This window comes from Uranotaenia lowii, chromosome 2 (genome assembly GCF_029784155.1).
Source record: "Uranotaenia lowii strain MFRU-FL chromosome 2, ASM2978415v1, whole genome shotgun sequence".
Classification (NCBI taxonomy): domain Eukaryota; kingdom Metazoa; phylum Arthropoda; class Insecta; order Diptera; family Culicidae; genus Uranotaenia; species Uranotaenia lowii.
Window position 1 is genome coordinate 411,975,735 of NC_073692.1, and position 20,569 is coordinate 411,996,303.

Consider the following 20,569-nt stretch of genomic DNA (forward strand, 5'->3'; position numbering starts at 1 on the left):
TTCAGGGAACTAAAGGATGATTAAAATTTGTTGTACCTGGATGTTGCTGTTCAGGTACAATGCATTGCAATTACAGAGCGGTGGAAAGTTTTGACACTTCCGGTCAAAGAAAACTTCCGGATGTTACTTCCTATGGGAAGTAAACAACATCCGGAAGTTTCCGGACATTCCAAGCCGCACACCATATGGTGACAATGACGGACAGAATTTTACGCTGACACGGTGAACATGCATTCCATTATGAAGTTCCTTCATAGTCTTCCGGTAATTGTTCCGGAACGTCAAAATTTTGCGACGTGTTCGTTGGTTGCTGTTCCGGTTCGGACTGAACTCGCTAAGTGTTTTCAGTCCAACAAAGAGAGTTCAATTTTTAGTTCATAAGGTCGAACTCAGCTTTGATCCCTCGCCGAAGGAAAAAATGGGATTAATTTTGAGTTCGCTGTTCGAACTCCGTTTTGATCCATCGCAAGGAGGAAAAAGGGTACTTAACTTTAAGTTCATAGAATCGAACTATGTTTTGAACCTCGGTCATACTTTATTTTGAGTTAAAAAAAAGAGCGTGTAATAATAATAAATAATAAAACTCGCCGGAAGTCGATTTATTCATTCAAATAAAAATTAAGTGCATTTTCAAAAAACGATTTACATATTGTATGATGATTTGCTTTAGTGTTTCTCGGCTACACTGACGAAAATACAACCCATCAGCAGAGCTGTCAAATTACGGTTGTCAAATTTCGGGTCTAACTACCGTTGCGAGAATCCAATTTTTCTCTGAATACGCAATATCTTCTTTCGTTTTTCTGACCTCTGGATCTGGTTGCCAATTCTTTTATGTGAGTTTGATGTCAGGGAGGGGTGACTCGATGCGCACTGAATGTCTTGCTCAGATAGGTTTTACGTGTCTCGAATCGTAATTTCGTGTTTCCTACTAATCATTTCCACGCGGTCGTCAAAGTTTCAAAATCATCCAATCTAATTTTGTAAACTTAAAAAAAAGTGAAAAAAATGGAGTCAAATCTCAAAGTATACATTCTATGGTGTGAATTTGGATTGGAGTTGGACTTAAAAACTTTCAGGTACCCTTTCAAATAAATGAACCTTAATGAAATCAGTGTTACTCTTATTAAACATGAAACAAATATAGGTACATTGTCTAACTCGAGCTACCTATCTAATCTTGATGGCACAACATTTTGTTGATCAAGACGCTATAGAGAACACTTGAGCAGAGCGGTAGTTCCTAGTAGTCCTATAGGTACTTGGTTATAGTCCCTCATTGGCAACAGCTAAGTAACTACTACCTTAATCGTTTTAAGCGTCAGCTCAACAAAATCGGGTGAAGAAAATTTACAAACATTCCATGTCATTTTCTGACACTTCACTGATGAGGACTAAACGGATTGATAACAGCGCGTAACTAACTAGTCACCTAACCGCCTACCTACAGTGTTTTAAAATTAGTGGAAAAATAAGTTTAACAACTTTATGATCTCAAAAGGGGATAATTTCTCTAATATTTCAAATTAAAAAAAGTTAACTTACATTTTACCGTAATTTGTATTAGAACAAAAGTTTAGCTAGGTACAACAGTGTAATGACACAGATCTTTTTTTATGTGCTTTGTTTAAGCCATCGATATGATATAGAGAGCTTGAGAGGTTTTGATTGCGCGCTTATTTAGTACAGTATCAAATGGTTCTGAACCATAAACATAGGAATAAGTTTTAACACAACAATCGAAAGTTATTGAAAAAAACAACGAAGTGGCATCCCGCATAAATGTGGATTGTAACCAAACGATTGCTTAAAACGTCTAACGACGGTTTTATTAAGCGTAAAATAACGTTTGGCAAACGATTTTACGAATTGTAAAATACAAAGCTTGAATCGTGAATTCTGAATTGATTGTATTTTTAATATGTTGTTAGGTTATGTAACTGTTTAAAACTGTTAAAGCCGTTGTATGGGAGGACTGTTCTACAAACAGTTTGCTAAAGGTTCAAAAATTGTTTGAGAAAACGTTTTCTGAGGATGAAACGATCATTGTTACAGTTTTATTACAGGAACCTCGTAGCTTAACTTTTTAGGTAAAAGTTTTGTAACGATTCTACATTACGTTCTTCCAACGCTAAGCAAATGATTTATGGAAACGTTTGTGAATGCAACACGCACACATACATAATATGTTGACAGTTCAATGGAAATTTCGAATTATTTTTTATTAAAATTCAAATTATCACTTCAAACATTATAAATTTTATTGCAAATTAACTTACATTTTCTTATTATTTTATTGCCTTTCTTGGTGAAAGCCGAACCTGTTCAGCACTAACTGACCACACCGTTCATGTCTGAAGAAATTTGAGCCGGGAATATATGATGTGCTCCATAACGAAATGCCGTTCAGAGTTTCCGGAACAACCTCCGGCACCTGCATGGTGCTCGGAAGGATCGGCAAACGATGGTAGTTCGGCTAGAACCATTCTATTTCTCTTCGAAGAAGCTGGAGTTGCCTTGAGTGTTTCATCATCTGACATTGTTCGTACCTATGAAAAAAGAAATGGTAAATGCTCAGTTATCAAATAATATGAATTGCCCTCTCTTACCTTGATTTTATGGTCCGTTATGCTGCACTTCCAAATAGATTCGGAAGAAATCCAAAATTTTGGAAGAAAAAGCGTCTGGTTCGGATGAGGAAAATTATTTCATTATTCTTCTTCTTGAAATTTTCTTGTTCCTTGACACGCGTTTCGGTCAGAGGTGCCAGGTGTCCTGATTTTTCAGGATTTGTCCTGATTTTTAAAAGACCGTCCTGATTTTTCAAAAACGCTTGAGTTGTGCTGATTTTGGAAAAATGGTCTGTAAAATGTCCTGGTTTTCATAAAAATATTTAAATTATAGCTGAATTTATATTTAAATGATGATGACATGGAAAAAAAATCAATTATAAAATAGTTTAACTTCAACCGATGATAATCTTTGACTCATATGTATCAGTGGTGTTTTTAGTTGTAAACTGGAGGCCAACAAAGGTACGTTTAGTCAGCTGAACCAAATTTAAAAAAAAAATGATTTGCAGGATTTCTAAAGAAAACTTAAAAATTTGGATTCATTGGGCCGTTTTGAACTTGAATGCTGCTTGGTATTAATATTCTTAATTTAATGAAAATGTTTTATATAGATACTAGCAGACCCGGTAAACTTCGTCTTACCATGTTCAACTTGGCGTCCATTTTCCATTTTTCCTAGTTTTCTTTACATTTCTCTTCTTTTCCTTTACTCGAATCGTCCCGCTTGATTCTATCAAAATTAAACCTAAGAATTTTAACTCATCGGGTCTTTTAAAATCCAATTTTTGTAACTTGTTCCATAAATAACTGTATGTTGATAATATTTATCTTTCATTTGCTGTATTCCATTTAGTAGATTTATTATGGCTTGTTCGAGTTCACATTAAGTTATTGTTATTGAAGTTTTTGTTATTGAAAAGTAGATTATTTTATTGATAACTTCAACCTACGTTTGCAAAAAATCAAAAAGTTCATTCTGCCTTTAAAAACTTCCATCCTATCTAATCTATTTCAAAGGACAGACTCTTGTTAAGTTAATGTGTCTAGCGTTCTAGACGTATTGGATTATACGAAATTGAATGTAAAGCTTCCCAATTTCTTATTTTCAAACGTCCGCAAAGAGTCATTATTTTATATTTACCATTACCAAATTCATATTTTTTGGACAACAATTTACTTCTTAAATTAACACGAATTAAAAATGGTTTTAATATTTGAAATCGTTTACATGGTTTTGATTCGATCGATAAAATATCAATCCACATCTCTAGGCGTCATTTATAACCTTGTGCTGTGTACAAATAAGCAAGGAAAAAAAAACACATCTAGGTTGCATATCGCCCCCACGTGCGTAAGAAATATAGGTACTTGGTTGAGAAACAGACGCCTAATTTTTAAATTTCTCCAACGATCAATAAACAGTATGCTTTGGTCACTATTATTTTGCAACGACATTTGATAGCGACGCCTCGCTCATGGAGACGAAAAACAAACCCCTCAAAGAAAAGAAAATTTCAAAAAATGGATGCCTGACTTTTCAATTTTAGATTTTGGCAAAACAAAATTTATTTGTTGTAATCGATCGGCAAAATGTCAATCTGAGTCACATCTAGGCGTCATTCATAACCATGTGCTGTAGAAATGAGCTAGGAATCAAGAAGGAAAAAAAAATCACATCAGGGCTTCATATCGCCACCACTTGCATTGAAAATATGCTTGGTTGAGAAATACGCGCCAAAATATTCTCACTGATCAGTATGCTATGCCATGGTTACTACCCTCTTTCGACGTTTGCTCGCGACGCCTCGACCATAGAGACGAAAAACAAACCGCCCAGCCGGCGCCCAAAGGAAAAAAAAATCTCGAAAAAATGGAAGTCATGACTTTTATTTCATTCAAAAAACTACAAATTTAATTATTACGGACAATTGATGCGACTTTGTGTTGTTTTTATTCTATATAAACCGATTCGCATGGCTACAGAATATTCTAAAAATAATTTCATTCGAATCGTTTCGGCCATTCCGGAGGAGTAGTACTACAAACACCGTTACAAGAGAATTTTATATAATAGATTTTCATAAATGTATGCTGATTTTTTGCAAAGTCACCTGGCAGCTCTGATCCGCGTTTCGGCCAATTTTTGACGTAAGTCATAGACGCTATGGTTAACGGTTCGAGATCATTTTTACATTATTGAAAAATTGAAGTAAATCGTTCATATTATTTATCCACCGTACCAGATACCGTCACTTTTCCACATGAACGTTCATGTTTCGTTCTTATCGTTGTCGATCTAAAGTTCAATATAATAGCTACGTTTACAGAGATAATCACTTTTTCTGAAGCCGTTGGTGTACCGTAAATACTGTTTGAGATATAGTTTTTTAGTATGCGGGATCCTGTTTCAACTTTCAACACACCCCGGTGTGGTTATTCCAACTTACCAAAGTCCACACACTTGACTCACTGGTTCACGTTTTTTCCCTAATCTCATAGTTTTCAAATGGCCACTGGATAAAGTATTTAGTAAATCGAACTCAAAACGATCAACTACTTTTCCCCACTTTCAAGTGGGACACAGAACAATAACCGGACGAAACCCTCAATAGTAGGTACTCAACGAAAGGAATCTTACAACAACAATGAACAACGAATATTGTTGAGAACGGAAGAACTGGAAGGAACTTGTAGTTACCTATGTGGAAGTTTGTTCCACCATCGGTGGTTGACTGTAGTAGTCGTTGATGTTGATGACGCTGATGAACTCGTGGATTTCTTTTTGGTAGCCCCGGTCGTACATTTTGTTTCCCAGGTATATTGTGTATTTGATCAGCTTCTCGAAATCTTCCTCGTCGGTGAGGATGGCCGGGAATTTAGGGTGAACAAACGGACTTGCTGGGTTGGTCTTGTCCTGCGGGCGCCAGGCTTTAGATTTGAGATGTTTGTAGAAACGTAAGATCACGCGGAAGATTTCCTCCATATTGTTGTAGAATTCGACACTTTTTTTGTTCAAGAGACAGAGGAACAGAATGCGCTTGATGTAATTGGTGTGTTTGCGGTAGAGTTCCTCCATGGATTCAGCCGACTCGAGATCTTTACGGAACGTTTCCCAAGACGCTTGCAGTGCGCTGTTTGTAATGTAGTTCTTGAGAGCATTGATAAGGTGAGATAATTTGTGACAGATCAATTGAACTCGGCTATACTGTGGAGAAGTAAGGAATCGTTTGCCATACTGTTTGTGGGATTCTTTTAGCAACTGGAAAGATTTCCCGAGCACGAAACTAATCCGACGAACCTTGAGCAGATAGCGGAAAATATTAGCGTACTGTTCGAGAGTTTCCGGGTTGAGGATCAGATTCAAAGGCCACTCGACACGGTAGCTCAAGTTAAGCATGCTGAGTGCATTCGGGTGGTAGAGGTCAAACTTTTCCGGAATTTGTTCAACGTCAAATGACAAACGCTCAGCATTATGGTCAGAACCAGCTGCACTTGAACAGAGCGCCGAATCCAAGATTGTGTGAAGTGTTTGATAATTTAGCAGTTCATCGGGGTGCCGAACAATTTCCAACTTTTTGAATACATTATCGCAAACATAACATGAAAATTCACCATCCATCAGCAGGAAATAGTTGCGCAAACTTTCAAAATGTCCAAGGATATCCAGATCGTTCAAACACATTTTCATAATTTCACTGTTGATGATTTCCATGTGAGCCTTGAGTGGAATCACCAGTGAACTTTGCAAAAATTTAGTCACCGTCAGCACATCTACGCTTCGAAGTTCGCTATCCATCTCCTGAAGCTCAGTGATACTCCCGATCTCATCTTTTATGCAAGCCAGCTCACATAGACTGGTATCACGTTTCTTCATGGCAGCCATAAACTCTTTGTAGATCTCATCTTCTTCGTAATCGGCTTCCGAACTAAGTTCTAACACAGAGCAACTATTACGAACAGCTGGAAACTCAAAACCTTCTTTCGAATTCAGCCCGGCTGTATTCAATCCACTTTCGGGAGTTTCCTGAGCCAGCAATGCCGTATCCGGTACTCCGAATCGACTTTCATTAAACTTCTCTTGTGCTGCACTGGTGTCCAGCTTCAATCTGCCTCCGCCACAGACCGGATTGGCGTTGATATCCTGGGCAACATCGTCGTTCGTGATCATTATGACCGGCAACTGTATATCCTCACTAATCGTGTCACTGTCAATCGACATTGGAGTCCCTGCGCAATTCTGAACACCCGTTATGATATTGAATTCGCTTTCCAAAATCTTGCGCCGATTCCTAGCTCGATCGGATTCATTTTCAAGATCCAGATTCAGAACTTCGCGGGGTTGCTGTTCATGCCTCGATCGCTTTTCGTGATCATCTACCACTACGTTATATTCCTGACTCATGATTTTCATCCGATTTTTCTCCAACTCGCTCAGTACTCGATCACACTCCTGGGCAGTTCCCGGTTTGCTGTTATGATCGTCTCGGCTGACGAAGTCACTAATCAGTATTCTCTGTCGGTTCCGATGTCGTTCCTCATCGGCCTGATTACTATTGACGTCAACTGTTTGCAGCATCTCCGACTCCACCAATCCGAACTCTTGTGTCAGTATCTTTTTCTTGTTCTTTTGCGCTTCAGTCAATTCCCGTATCCCAGCATCGGCCGTTTGCTTAATCGCTTCGACATTGGCGTTCTCGCGATCTTCCTTCAACAATGTTCCTAGATTGGATCCCAGAATCTTTGCCTTGTTTTTCTCGCTCTGACTGATTACATCATTCATGTTTCTCTTGTCATTCTCCATAACAGTTTCATCCTCTTCGCCACTCGATCTCTCATCCGGCGTCAATTCCTTCCTATCACTCAATGGGCTCTTTTGAGCATCTTCATAAACCGACTTATCTTCATCTTCCGTTGTGCTGCTGTCCAAGCACGATTCAAAGTCATTCTCGCTACTCTCACCTCCTCCTCCCCCAGCCAATTCTACCTTCAAGTGATCTACAACGGCCTCCACCCTGGCCACCTTTTCATCCATCATTCGATTCAACTCCCGGTATCCTTCGACCAAACGCTCCCGTTCCACATTCTCGGCCAGCAGCTGTCGGTTCTCGAACTCCAACGCATCCTGCCGATACTGTTGCTCTAGCTCCAGCTCGACCTTCTTGGCGGCCAGCTTGCTTTCCTGCACCTCCCGCAGCTGTTCGAGCAATTCCTCCCGGTGCCGTTCCTTGCGGCGACGACGATCTAGGGCTGCGGCATCCTGATCCTGGCGCCACTGTTCCATGCTTCGGCGAAAGTTTTCCTCCACCAACCGGAGGAACTGCTCCCGTTCGCGGGCCTTTCCCTCGTACAGCTCACGCACCGAAACGGGGGCACCGCAGATGTCCCGCGCCCGTCGCACGTACTGCAGCCAGCGGCTCTTGAGCTGGTCCACCTGTCGATACGACAGGCACACCTCCATCTTCGGGATCTTTAGCGAGAATATCGGATGCTGTTTGAGAGAGAGAGGAGAGTCTATCGTTAGAAACTTGAAGGCCGGCCCAGTTAGAAATCATCAATCATTCTCATAATTCACTCCTTTGTAAACTTTGCTCCCTTTTATAAGTTTTTTGTTAATTTTTAATTTATTTTTTTATGTAATTTTTGTCATAAATGTAAATTTTTCATTTTTGTTATTTTTATCAATTTTGTCATTTTTATCGTATTTCTTATATATATCATTTTTTTTTTAATTTTGTTTTTTTTGTCGTTCACATTTTGCATCCTTTCCTGCGATGAATTTACACTGGAATAGTGCGTTCACATTTTTCTTCACGTTGAACAGCTCTTGTGAATCATTGGAACTTTGTAAAAGTAATAGGCTTTTAATAAACTAGTTTTAAATAAAAAAAAAAAGCTCTTGTGAATAATCGAGGGAGGCACAAGAAGAATTGAACTAGTCTTTACCCTGGTGGAGATAATCGTTGGAAAGATCCTGCTCCTCCTTTGTTCCAATTTCAGTTTTGCATTAAGTTCGTCTCTTGAATATCTTGTTAATGTTCTTCTGTTCTTCCAAGTGATTTGTAACGATAAAGAGAAAAATAAAAAAAACTCACCGTGGGGCGAAACGCCTTTAGCAACATCGTGTACTTCCCGCACAGCAGAATGTCCTCCTCGTAACCCCTCAGGAAGCCCGGCACTGCTTGCCGCCGGATGAGGAACGCCCGATCAAAGAAGTGCTTCGTCTTCGGCCGATACTGGTTGACAAAGTAGATGAACAGCTCCCCACTGGGATCACGCAGCAATCCCCCGAAGAGCCACTGCTGGAACAGCAGGAAGTACGCGTGGCTACAGTGCTTCAGGATGTGCAGCAAAAAGGTCGACACCTCCGAATCCGTGATGTAGATAATTTCCTTGTACAGCTGATCCAGAAATAGCGACCCGATTGGGAAATCTTTGTCACTTTCGTCTGCAAAGAATTGGGAATTTAGGATAAGAAAGGTTAAAAATGATTCTAGAAGACTTACGCTGGGGATGGACGCCACAAAACTTGGCCAGTATTAGAATCTGTTTGCGCATCGGTTCGATTTTGCGTTGCAGCTGCAGCATCGAGCAACCTTCGTAGCAATTAACCACGATTCGAAAGCAACTCAGAATTCGCTCGACGCAATCGCAAAATGCCTTGAATACGCAACCTTCCAGGAGCATCGCATGGTTGTAGGGGTTTTTCTTGGTCATTTTTTGCAAACGCCGGAAACAGGTGCCTAGTTCAACAAATTGATCGGTTACGGATTTCATGGTAAGCGGCGAGACTCCGTCCACGGTGAAATTAGCCAGCATTTTGAAGCGGTTGTGATCGTCGTACTGGAAGCACCGAGAGCCGATACCCGTCAGCAGGAACTTTAGGTCACCAAGGAAGTCTTCATTTCGAACGATTCGTATATCGAGCAGCTCTTTGGACCGGCGCATGCCAACACGTTTCATGTGCAGCACCGAATTGGACTCCGATGCAAACGGAGTTTCGACCGGGACAACTGTGTTTCCCAAACTTTCCCAGTTGAAGTTAAACACCTGTTCCCTGGGCAGACAAACGCCGCTCGCTGCTGGTTCGCCTCGAAATCCGCTCAACTCGTCACCCGGGATAACCTCGAAGCTAGTCAGCAGTTGTTCGTCATCCTCGATACCGGGTGGGCCTCCCCTCATCATATTGTACCGGAATGGACCCTGATAGCTGACCAATTCCGCCATCGGATCGCTAAAGTACGAAGTGCTTTCGATTGGTGGCAGTACCGTTTCCTGCCGCTCATGGGCTACCTCCTCCTCTGTGCTGATCCGCAACAAGGAGGACACCGTTTCGGAAAACACTGATCCCGTTGACTGGAGACAGTACGGGTTGTTTGCTCGCTCATTGTAGTACGCGTTCAGTTTTTTCGTGTCGGAGGATAAATCGTCGTGACGGAAAATAGGATACGGACCAAGGTGGGTCGATGGCATTAGATCGCCGGCTAAGGTTGATTCCTGGGATGAAAAAGAAGAAACATTAAAATACACATTGAAGACATTCTTAAAATTTCCCACCCCATCTTGTAGCTCCTTTGCATCGGCCACGGAATCGCGCAACATCAGCAAAAATTGAAGGATTGCCGTTTCCGGTTCCGCCAGTGTATCCGGCCCGCCTTGATCAAGCTCGTCCAGAACCCGATCGAACCTTTCGCAACGTCGTTTCTGGAACTGGTATCTGGCACGCAGTTGCATTTCGAACAGATGGCAGTGCATCATTTCGAGCGGTTCCTCCCGGATTAATTGCTGTTCCAGCTCTAACCGTCTTGTCTTCTGCACGTCATCATCGTTCATCGCCAATTCTGGAAGCTTTCTAGTAGACTTTTTCACTCCTCCTTTTCTCGAACCACCCACATCCGGTGCAGCCCTTTTTCCGAGCAGAATACCGAAGGCCAACGATTTGCATTTTTTCTTCTTGCTGATCGATGGCTTCTTCTGGTAACGGCATTCCTGCCCGAGGGCACCCACTAGGGAGCCGACCAGTTGGTAGACACTTTCAGAAGTCATTTTTCAAGACTTCTTTTTGACACGGGAACCCTTCCGCGAAAGCCCGGGGTGAGAGACCAACCGTATTGATTTTTCACCTTTACCGAATAGAAAATAGTAACGGTTAGATGTTTACATTTACATCACTTATGTTGATTTTTGTTCGCCCTCCGCCGCCAATAACCAGCAGCAGTTCAAGTTCGAGGTCTGTCCACCAACAACACAAAACTTTCCATGGGAATTTTCACCAGAAACAACAACGAAAAAACGCCAGATAACCGTGCTGATGAGAATGTGAAGTGAGAGCGGAAAAATAAGGAGCGCCAAACAATTTTCCTTGCGTTTATGGCGAAAATGGCAGTTTTTCGCGTTTAAAAATGAAAAACCAAAACAAAACGTTAAGTACGGTCAGTCGCAGGGGTGGATAACGATCAGTACACGGAAAATGGAAATCACTCAATTAATGAAATTTTATCTCCTGTGTGATGCATAGAAAATATGTCATTGAAATAAAATTACTAGAACCGATTTCAACTTATGCACAGAGAAAACCTAGTCCATATAATTGTTTTTTCTTACGATTATTCCTTTTGAATTTGTTTAAAATTTTAAATTATATCAGTATGTAATTTGTAATTTGTAATTTGTAATTTATTAACTTAAACGTAGCCTATCAGTTACAATGAACTATTAATTCAGGTACAACGTTGATGCCTCTACCTTGACTAATAATCGAATGCATTGCATACAGTTATATACTGTGTAACTTACATATAATTACAAAATACATTTAATGGCAAGCAGCGATAAAAAGAGCCAAAAATAAAAAAAAAACTTCGTTTGCATGTTTTTTTTTTAAATTTATAAACTCAATATTTATTAAAAAAAATGTAAAGGTCAAGAAGTAAAAAAAATCCTGGATATATGCTGAATTTTTACCAATGTTAAGGGTTAAATCAGTTTAAAACAAAGGTCACGCGGCAGTAACTAAAAAAAGCCAAATTATTGCTTTTTGAATTTTTGGAACCCACTTTTTTTACTTTGGGCCTTTGGAGAAATTGGACAATGAGAATAAAACTGTTACTGTTGGATACTCATTTCTAATCGTGTCTTTCTAATGTTTTACCGTATTTGTTTTCACCACCCGAAAGTGTTGCACCATCCATGCTGAAAACGAGCATGAATCGAGTTTTGCACCCACCTTTGTTGGTGTACGTGAAATCGGCAGTGTCAACAGAAAACATAAAGCTGTCAAAAATCCATTACAGCTGGTATTTGTTTTCATTTGACTTCGAAAATTGAAATGAAATTTACTTTAGTTGATCATTATCTTTAAATAATATGAAAATTTTAGCATGAATTTATTATGTTGAATTGTGAAGATTTCAGATTTATTTTGCTTGGTAGATTCGCCTGTGGCTCTGATGATAACTGCAATACCGGCTGATTCTGGGTGGTCTATGTTTACTGCTGCTAGACTGCAGTTACCCCAGCTTGAAGGTTCCGGTATTTTGAACGTTTATTCCTCGCAAATACCTCGAGTACCTATTTCCGTTTTCAGATGACAAAAGAAAAGTTCTTGAAAGTCAAATTAGCGAACTCAGATCGTGGAAGTCGGGGGAGAAAATTTTGCTAACAGACCGAAACGAACGAAATTCAAGCTCCCAATGCGGGTGTAGTCTCGAACTACCGTTTTTGAAGGGCAACGGGTGGGAATCCGGGACTTGGCGCAACCGAGCATCGTCACCCTAAGGCACAGCTCGAAGCAGAGTAGCTTCGATGCAGCTGAACGCTTCTTGCTGTGGAGACCAACTTATAGGACCCTCCGAACAAGAAAACTTTTCGGTTTGGGCGATTCCACCAGATCTTTGGGTTGACCTTTTTGCACTCGGATTTGCTGCTCTTTTTCGGCATCGCCTGGAACCGATTGCAGCAAACCTTCTGGGCACATTTCTTCTTGGGAGCGTTGTTTGCTTTGGAACGTGCCATCCAGGTGAAATTCTCCGCCTCTGTTGGAAACGGCACTGGTATTGAATCCGGAACAAGTTTCCGTTTTTCGGGATAATAAAGAGAAAAAAACAGTTCGAACGCAATTTTGCGGTATAGAAATAAACCAACCAGCTGATATTTGTTTACATCGGGAAGCACGTGCTGTCAAAATTCATGATAGTATTGGTGAGAGCGCAAGCAACACCGAATATTTTCAGAGTGTTCCACCGTCCACTTTATGGTGCACTACCAGTGCACTACTCTTCATGAAAACGAGCATGAAAACAGCAAAAAGTGCACTACCGGTAGTGCCCCGGTGCACCACCACTTGAAAACAAATTCTCTATTTGTTTCCAGTCGCAGGGGTATATTTTTAGCTGTTCGCTCGCCCAGCGCCGCGACGCAACGCGTGAAGTGATGATGGGGAAGATGACCCGATCAAAAGAAACTATCATCATTCGTGTTGTGTTCATCGAGCAGGACGGATTGACGTCGTGAGTGCAGCTGATTAACTTTTTTTTACTACACTTTTCTTTTCCTGGTGCCCATCCATTGAGTTGCTCGCTGTAGTGCATTTTTGAAACTGTGCCTTTTATCAAACTCCATTGTTTCGAATAGAAAATCTGCCCCATCACAGCAATGGCTTATCATCAGCTCGCTAAATTTGGCTCCTTATCGGGAAACATCGCCAAGACAGGTAAGTGGTCGCGTAAGACCGGTTTTAACAACGGGGGGATTTTCCGCAGCTAAGATTTCCCCTGGCTGCTTCACTAAATGGCGGATTAAAAACGATGACGTAGAGCAGTTGCTTCATTAAAATGTTATGCTTTCCATCTTAATTTACCGTATATGTGGTAAAGGTTGTTTCTAAAGCACAGATAAAATCCAGAGATGACGAATAGACTACGTATCAATCTATTTCTATTGCTTAGTTGTACTATAAATTACTTTTGTCATCTATGACTATATCGTCTTGCAATGTGACTTACGGAATTAAACTGAGTCCAAAGTCCAATTTCGTCACCGCAGTCGCTCGTGAAGCTCGCTCAATGCTTCTGCCTTTTTTAACTGATTCAAGCAGAGCGCTGACTTTGAGCTTCCATTATCAGCTTGCAATGTACTGTCTCGTTTCGCTTTTCGGTCAAATGGTTGATTGTTTACTGGTTATTTAATATGTTGTTGATTTGATTACATTTTGAAATGGTATAAGGTTTAGTCATTCTTATACCGTATTTGTTTTCACCACCCGAAAGTGTTGCACCTTCCACGCTGAAAACGAGCATGAATCGAGTGTTGCACCCACCTTTGTTGGTGTACGTGAAATCGACAGTGTCAACAGAAAACATTAAGCTGTCAACAATCCATTACAGCTGGTATTTGTTTTCGTTTGACTTCGAAAATTGAAATGAAATTTACTTTAGTTGATCATTATCTTTTAAATAATATGAAAATTTTAGCATGAATTTATATACTATGTTGAATTGTGAAGATTTCAGATTTATTTTGCTTGATAGATTCGCCTCTGGCTCTGATGATAACTGCAATACCGGCTGATTCTGGGTGGTCTATGTTTACTGCTGCTAGACTGCAGTTACCCCAGCTTGAGGGTTCCGGTATTTTGAACGTTTATTCCTCGCAAATACCTCGAGTACCTATTTCCGTTTTCAGATGACAAAAGAAAATTCTTGGAAGTCAAATTGGCGAACTCAGATCGCGGAAATCGGGGGAGAAAATTTTGCTAACAGACCGAAACGAACGAAATTCAAGCTCCCAATGCGGGTGTAGTCTCGAACTACCGTTTTTGAAGGGCAACGGGTGGGAATCCGGGACTTGGCGCAGCTGAACGCTTCTTGCTGTGGAGACCAACTTATAGGACCCTCCCGAACAACACCAGATCTTTGGGTTGGCCTTTTTGCACTCGGATTTGCTGCCCTTTTTCAGCATCGCCCGGAACCGATTGCAGCAAGCCTTCTGGGCACATTTCTTCTTGGGAGCGTTGTTTGCTTTGGAACGTGCCATCCAGGTGAAATTCTCCGCCTCTGTTGGAAACGGCACTGGTATTGAATCCGGAACAAGTTTCCGTTCTTCGGGATAATAAAGAGAAAAATCAGCTCGAACGCAATTTTCGCGGTATAGAAATAAACCAACCAGCTGATATTTGTTTACATCGGGAAGCACGTGCTGTCAAAATTCATGATAGTATTGGTGAGAGCGCAAGCAACACCGAATATTTTCAGAGTGTTCCACCCTCCACTTTATGGTGCACTACCAGTGGACTACTCATCGTGAAAACGAGCATGAAAACAGCAAAAAGTGCACTACCGGTAGTGCCCCGGTGCACCACCACACGAAAACGAATTCTCTATTATAGAGAATTCGTTTTCAAGTGGTGGTGCACCGGTGCACTACCGGTAGTGCACTTTTTATCGTTTTCATGCTCGTTTTCACGATAAGTAGTGCACTGGTAGTGCACCATAAAGTGGACGGTGGAACACTCTGAAAATATTTGGTGTTGCTTGCGCTCTCACCAATACTATCATGAATTTTGAAAACACGTGCTTCCCGATGTAAACAAATATCAGCTGGTTGGTTTATTTCTATACCGCAAAAATTGCGTTCGAGATGTTTTTTTCTCTTTTTATCCCGAAGAACGGAAACTTGTTCCGGATTCAATACCAGTGTCGTTTCCAACAGAGGCAGAGAATTTCACCTGGATGGCACGTTCCAAAGCAAACAACGCTCCCAAGAAGAAATGTGTCCAGAAGGCTTGCTGCAATCGGTTCCAGGCGATGCCGAAAAAGAGCAGCAAATCAGAGTGCAAAAAGGCCAACCCAAAGATCTGGTGGAATCGCCCAAACCGAAAAGTATTTTTGTTCGGGAGGGTTCTATAAGTTGGTCTTCACAGCAAGAAGCGTTCAGCTGCATCGAAGCTACTCTACTAGCAGCAAGCTTCGAGCTGTGCCTTAGAGTGACGATGCTCGGTTGCGCCAATTCCCGGATTCCCACCCGTTGCCCTCCAAAAACGGTAGTTCGATACTACACCCGCACCCAAGATTTTTTTTTTTGTAATCTTAAATGGAAATAGGTACTCGAACGAAGGATTTGCGAGAAATAAACGTTCAAAATACCGGAACCTTCAAGCTGGGGTAACTGCAGTCTAGCAGCAGCAAACATAGACCGCCCAGAATCAGCCGGTATTGCAGTTCATCAGAGCCAGAGGCGAATCTACTAAGCAAAATAAATCTGAAATCTTAACAATTCAACATAATACATAAATTCATGCTAAAATTTTCATATTGTTTAAAAGACAATGATCAACTAAAGTAAATTTCATTTCAATTTTCGAAGTAAAACGAAAACAAAATACCAGCTGTAATGGATTTTTGACAGCTTGATGTTTTTTGTTGACACTGCCGATTTCACGCACACCTACAAAGGAGAGTGCAAAACTCGATTCATGCTCGTTTTCAGCGTGGATGGTGCAAAACTTTCGGGTGGTGAAAACGAATACGGTATTAGATTATCAATCGCCCACTATCGGATTTAAAATAAGACAACAACTTAAGCATCTACCTTATCAGATCATCAGCAGACGGTCTGCGGATCACGTTTTTTTTCGTAATTCGAAAGCATTTCAAAATCAAAATAATATTTGTTTGAGTAGATTGCCGATAGATGATAATTTTTGATGTTATTGATTTGTGCCTTTCCAGCTATGCGCAGCATCAGCACCACGTCCGCCGTCTACGAGCCCCGCCGGCTGCCGGACAAGACGGGCAAGAATGTCGTTCTGGTGGATGGTGTCCGAACGCCGTTTCTGATGTCCGGAACCGATTACTCGAAGCTTATGCCCCATGAGCTGGCCCGCCATTCACTGTTGTAAGTCGACTTTCTGTTTTTTTAGAGTATTCTTAAAATTTTGAATAACAACGATCCTAAAAATCTTGGCAAACGTAAATTTTTCTCTATTTATTTGGCTGGCTATCAGAACCGGGATGAGTATGCACACCTCGGTTGAAGTACGCTCAGTTTTTTTTTTTTTTGAGACATCTTACATTGGAAGCTGTTCGGCGAAATGTTAAGTCCAAATGGCAAGCGTATAAATTCGTACTGCCGCTGGATATCGCTACAGTATTTCCACACCTTTATGATTTTTAAAGCATTGGCCTCTATCCAAAATAAAAAAGATCCATCCACATGCATGTGCTGCATCATTGAGGCGTACAATCGAGCGTACGATCTCATGACCGTTGGTTTAAAAACAAGGACTGCTGGCAGACCACGTTCACGGTGATACTAATATCCGTCCGCGACGCTTGAGCCAAATATGTCAGGCAACCAACAGCAATCTTGTAAGGAACCTCTGGAATTTTGGACATGAAGAATTTCGTCTCCCGTGGTCGGGCACATCGTCTTGGCCAGCTTCGTACTCGCATCCATCGGCAACGAAACTGGGTGGCAGTATTCTAAGTTAAAGCGCTGCAGGATGCTTTCCACGTACTGAGCTTGATCGATCTAAAATCCATGAAGATGAAACCATCTCCGAGACTTCCTTGTAGGTAAATACGCACTCCATTTATTCGAGGTCAAAGTCGTGCCTGCACTGCAAGTGCCAGAACAAACCTCGTTGTAGTCGAATCTTGAACGTTGCGAACAATCCTTTACGACCAACCGCGCCTTGTACTTTACGATGCGTCCGTAAGCGGGAGCTTGATCTTGTATGATTCTTTTACATGGATGAATTTGTATGGTTATGATTCTTCTACAAAGATCGAATCACCGGCTTCACCGTGGATTCAACGTAACTCATGGAATCTGTTGGAGGTTGTCTTTATCTTCAATAAACTAGAAAGAATTTCGAACTGAGAAGCGGAATGCAAAATTTTGAAACAAGTTGAGCACCACTTCCTTTCAGTATGTGCTCTTACCACAACACAAAACCCAAATCTTGTAGCAATTTTACTTTTTACTCACACGGCATATTAAACATGATGTCTGCTCACGGACCCGTTTCGTACTTTAAATACAAACATCTTACAGCCAAACACACAACAATCATATCACAGCTCGGTTTCCTGAGGTATCACATAATCTGGCAGCCCTTCCTGGCTGCACTGCTCCATGGGTGCATGACAATGACCCAGATTACCTCCGACGTCTACTCCCGGGTGGATATGTTCCGGCTTGGCTATGCGACGGCTGATCGACTCTAAAAAAACGATTCCAGATCCCAAACAACGGCCCTATAGAAAAACAAACGTTGGTTCGTTATTTCTCAAGAATTTCTGCAGTGCTAATTATTCACTCATCCAATGGGGCCGTCGGTATCGGCAAGCTGGTTCTACTTTTCGCATTGTTCAATTTGGCCATCATGACACGTCGTGGCAGGATATTGTCGCCTTCAACTCTAACGTTGCCTGGGAGCTGGGAAGAATTAACGTTCGATTCGTGCTAACCGACTTTTATTCGCTCACCTGCAATCAGCTGAAGCGGAGTGCTCCGGTCCTTTGCGGGCAACAGCTTTTGGATGAAAGGATGGCACGAAACTGGAGCCAAAACGAACTTTACCGTACAATTTTGCGCCTTTTCTGGCCACGATGTTGTTTTGTTTTTGTTTATTTTCCTGTTTGTGCGTGTTTGACATTCCACACAATTTAAACACTGAAAATATTGGACCACAACACAATTTTTTTTTCTATTTACGTGTATTCAGAGGTTCATAAAGGGGCTCACTTGTTTGTCATCGTATGACGTCAGCTATATGCAGCATCCGAAACTTCTTTCTAGTCAGCGAACGTTGTCTAAATCGCTTCAGCCCAAAAACGGTTAGGCAATTTTGAATCGCTCAGCATCGCATGGCCTTTTCCAGAGAAGTATGGACAGATCTACATTCTGTAGAACTAATTCCCGATACATGTTTTGATTCATATTTACTTCTTCAGGCAAAAACTATTGTACCAAAGGATCACCGAAGCCTGGCGACCGTTACGTCGCCAGGAGTTTGTGATCATTGTACACGAACTTCAGTGCCTTCGCTCTTTATATCCTTTCTTGTTTTTGCCACAAAAAAGTTTGGTGTTTGGTAAGCCTAGAGAGTTACCTCCAGGCCAAGCTTTTCAAAGGAATTGTATTGTTCGTACATTCACCTTATGAAATGATACAAGTTCCAAACTTTGAAGTCTACTTTTACACTAAACAGCATACGATAGAACTGATCATATTTTGGTTTCCTCCCATTGCAGGAGCCTTTTGCGCAAAACCAAGGTCGACAAGGAGGTGATCGACTACATCGTTTACGGTACCGTTATCCAGGAGGTCAAAACCTCGAACATTGCCCGTGAAGCTGCCTTGACGGCCGGTTTCAGCAACAAAACTCCAGCTCACACCGTCACGATGGCTTGTATCAGCTCCAACCAGGCCATTACCACCGGAATCGGTCTGATCGCCACAGGAACCTACGATTCGATCGTGGCTGGAGGAGTTGAGTTCATGTCGGATGTTCCAATCCGCCATAGCCGTAAAATGCGAGCTCTGATGCTGAAGGCCAATAAGGCTAAAACAGCAGGCCAACGACTGCAGCTGTTGTCTAGCATCCGGCCAGACTTTTTCGTACCTGAACTACCGGCGGTGGCAGAATTTTCGTCCGGCGAAACAATGGGACATTCGGCCGATCGACTGGCGGCTGCCTTCAACGCGTCCCGCCAGGAACAGGATGACTATGCTCTGCGATCCCACACCCTAGCCAAGGAAGCTCAGGAAAAAGGCTACTTCACTGATCTGGTTCCCTTCAAGGTTTCCGGTGTGGACAAAACTGTTGAGAAAGACAACGGCATCCGTGTTTCGAGCAAGGAGGCTTTGGCCAAGCTAAGGCCCGCTTTTGTCAAACCCTACGGAACCGTTACGGCCGCGAATGCTTCTTTCTTAACGGACGGTGCCTCTGCCTGCTTGATCATGACCGAAGCCAAGGCCAAGCAGCTGGGTCTCAAACCCAAAGCCTATCTGCGGGACTTCATGTACGTTTCTCAGGACCCGATCGATCAACTGTTGCTTGGTCCAGCTTATGGAATCCCGAAACTGTTGAAGAAAGCTGGCCTCACCCTGAAGGACATCGATGCTTGGGAGATTCACGAAGCATTTGCTGTAAGTACCTTCAATAAGTTTTCTCTTTAACTCCTCAACCTCAATAACTTTTTCATTTCATGAACATAGGGACAAATCATCGCCAATCTGAAGGCATTGGATTCCGATTACTTCTGCAAGAACTATCTCGGATTGAACGAAAAAGTTGGAACGCCCGATCTCACCAAGTGGAACAACTGGGGAGGTTCGCTCTCGATTGGTCATCCGTTTGCGGCCACCGGAGTTCGATTGTGCATGCACACCGTAAGTTAGCCTTGTTGGCTAGTGATCTTCCTTAAATCAACCCTGCGATTTAAAACTTTTATCCTTCCAGGCAAATCGTTTGGTTCGGGAAAATGGTCAACTCGGTTTGGTTGCTGCCTGTGCTGCCGGTGGACAGGGGGTCGCTATGCTACTGGAACGGCACCCGGATGCCGACGCGCAGTAAGCCAAGGAGCGGATCCCCAGCAGCAGCAGGGACTGATAGGATGTTTAGGTTTAGGGTGAAAAGTTGTGTGTTGAAAAGTTTACGATCATAGGTATGAAGGTTGGTTGCATTTTTAGTGCTTCACTCTTGCTCGAGATAATCATCGGGTTTCCATCCCGGAGAATCGATTCGACGAGTTCCAGGAACCGTCAGTCGAACGTAAACTTTGGTTTCATCAAATACCTTTCTGTTTTTTTTATTTTTAACCTTTTTTGTATGGATTTCTCGATATTCTAGCTAGGAATAAAATGTAACGAGTTAGGTTTAATTTGTTAACTTCATATTTTGTGTACTAAAACCACCATTAGATACCAAAGTAGCAAGTGGTTTTTTGATCCGAACATTCCTAGAGGTTACCAGTAAGAATGCATCTTCAAAA

The 20,569-nt window shown here is 41.8% G+C and overlaps 2 protein-coding genes across 2 annotated transcripts; one reads left to right on the forward strand and one right to left on the reverse strand.

The window, feature by feature from the left end:
• Positions 1-1,554: 1,554 nt before the first annotated feature.
• Positions 1,555-10,965, reverse strand: LOC129746120 (uncharacterized). The gene is made up of 5 exons (XM_055739605.1): positions 10,128-10,965; positions 9,077-10,067; positions 8,666-9,018; positions 2,610-8,061; positions 1,555-2,549 (listed from the first exon to the last, which is right to left on the reverse strand). Exons 1-4 carry the CDS (start codon positions 10,614-10,616, stop codon positions 5,272-5,274), a joined length of 4,623 nt encoding a protein of 1,540 aa, XP_055595580.1. The 5' UTR covers positions 10,617-10,965; the 3' UTR covers positions 1,555-2,549; positions 2,610-5,271.
• Positions 10,966-13,030: 2,065 nt separating this feature from the next.
• On the forward strand, positions 13,031-20,506 carry LOC129748106 (trifunctional enzyme subunit beta, mitochondrial). Its single transcript, XM_055742583.1, has 5 exons — positions 13,031-13,281; positions 16,298-16,463; positions 18,827-19,724; positions 19,794-19,967; positions 20,038-20,506. The coding sequence occupies exons 1-5, from the start codon at positions 13,224-13,226 to the stop codon at positions 20,149-20,151; spliced, it is 1,410 nt and encodes a 469-aa protein (XP_055598558.1). The 5' UTR covers positions 13,031-13,223; the 3' UTR covers positions 20,152-20,506.
• The last annotated feature ends 63 nt before the right edge of the window (positions 20,507-20,569 follow it).

Excerpts from the sequence above, each read along its gene's own strand:
- LOC129746120 (XM_055739605.1), bottom strand. The coding sequence starts at position 10,616 with ATGACTTCTGAAAGTGTCTACCAACTGGTCGGCTCCCTAGTGGGTGCC. Across the intron at positions 9,019-9,076 it reads TTGTGGCGTCCATCCCCAGC|ACGAAAGTGACAAAGATTTC; the intron begins GTAAGTCTTCTA and ends AATTCTTTGCAG. Across the intron at positions 8,062-8,665 it reads TAAAGGCGTTTCGCCCCACG|CATCCGATATTCTCGCTAAA; the intron begins GTGAGTTTTTTT and ends TCTCTCAAACAG.
- LOC129748106 (XM_055742583.1), top strand. The coding sequence starts at position 13,224 with ATGGCTTATCATCAGCTCGCTAAATTTGGCTCCTTATCGGGAAACATC. Across the intron at positions 13,282-16,297 it reads GGGAAACATCGCCAAGACAG|CTATGCGCAGCATCAGCACC; the intron begins GTAAGTGGTCGC and ends GTGCCTTTCCAG. Across the intron at positions 19,725-19,793 it reads AGATTCACGAAGCATTTGCT|GGACAAATCATCGCCAATCT; the intron begins GTAAGTACCTTC and ends TCATGAACATAG.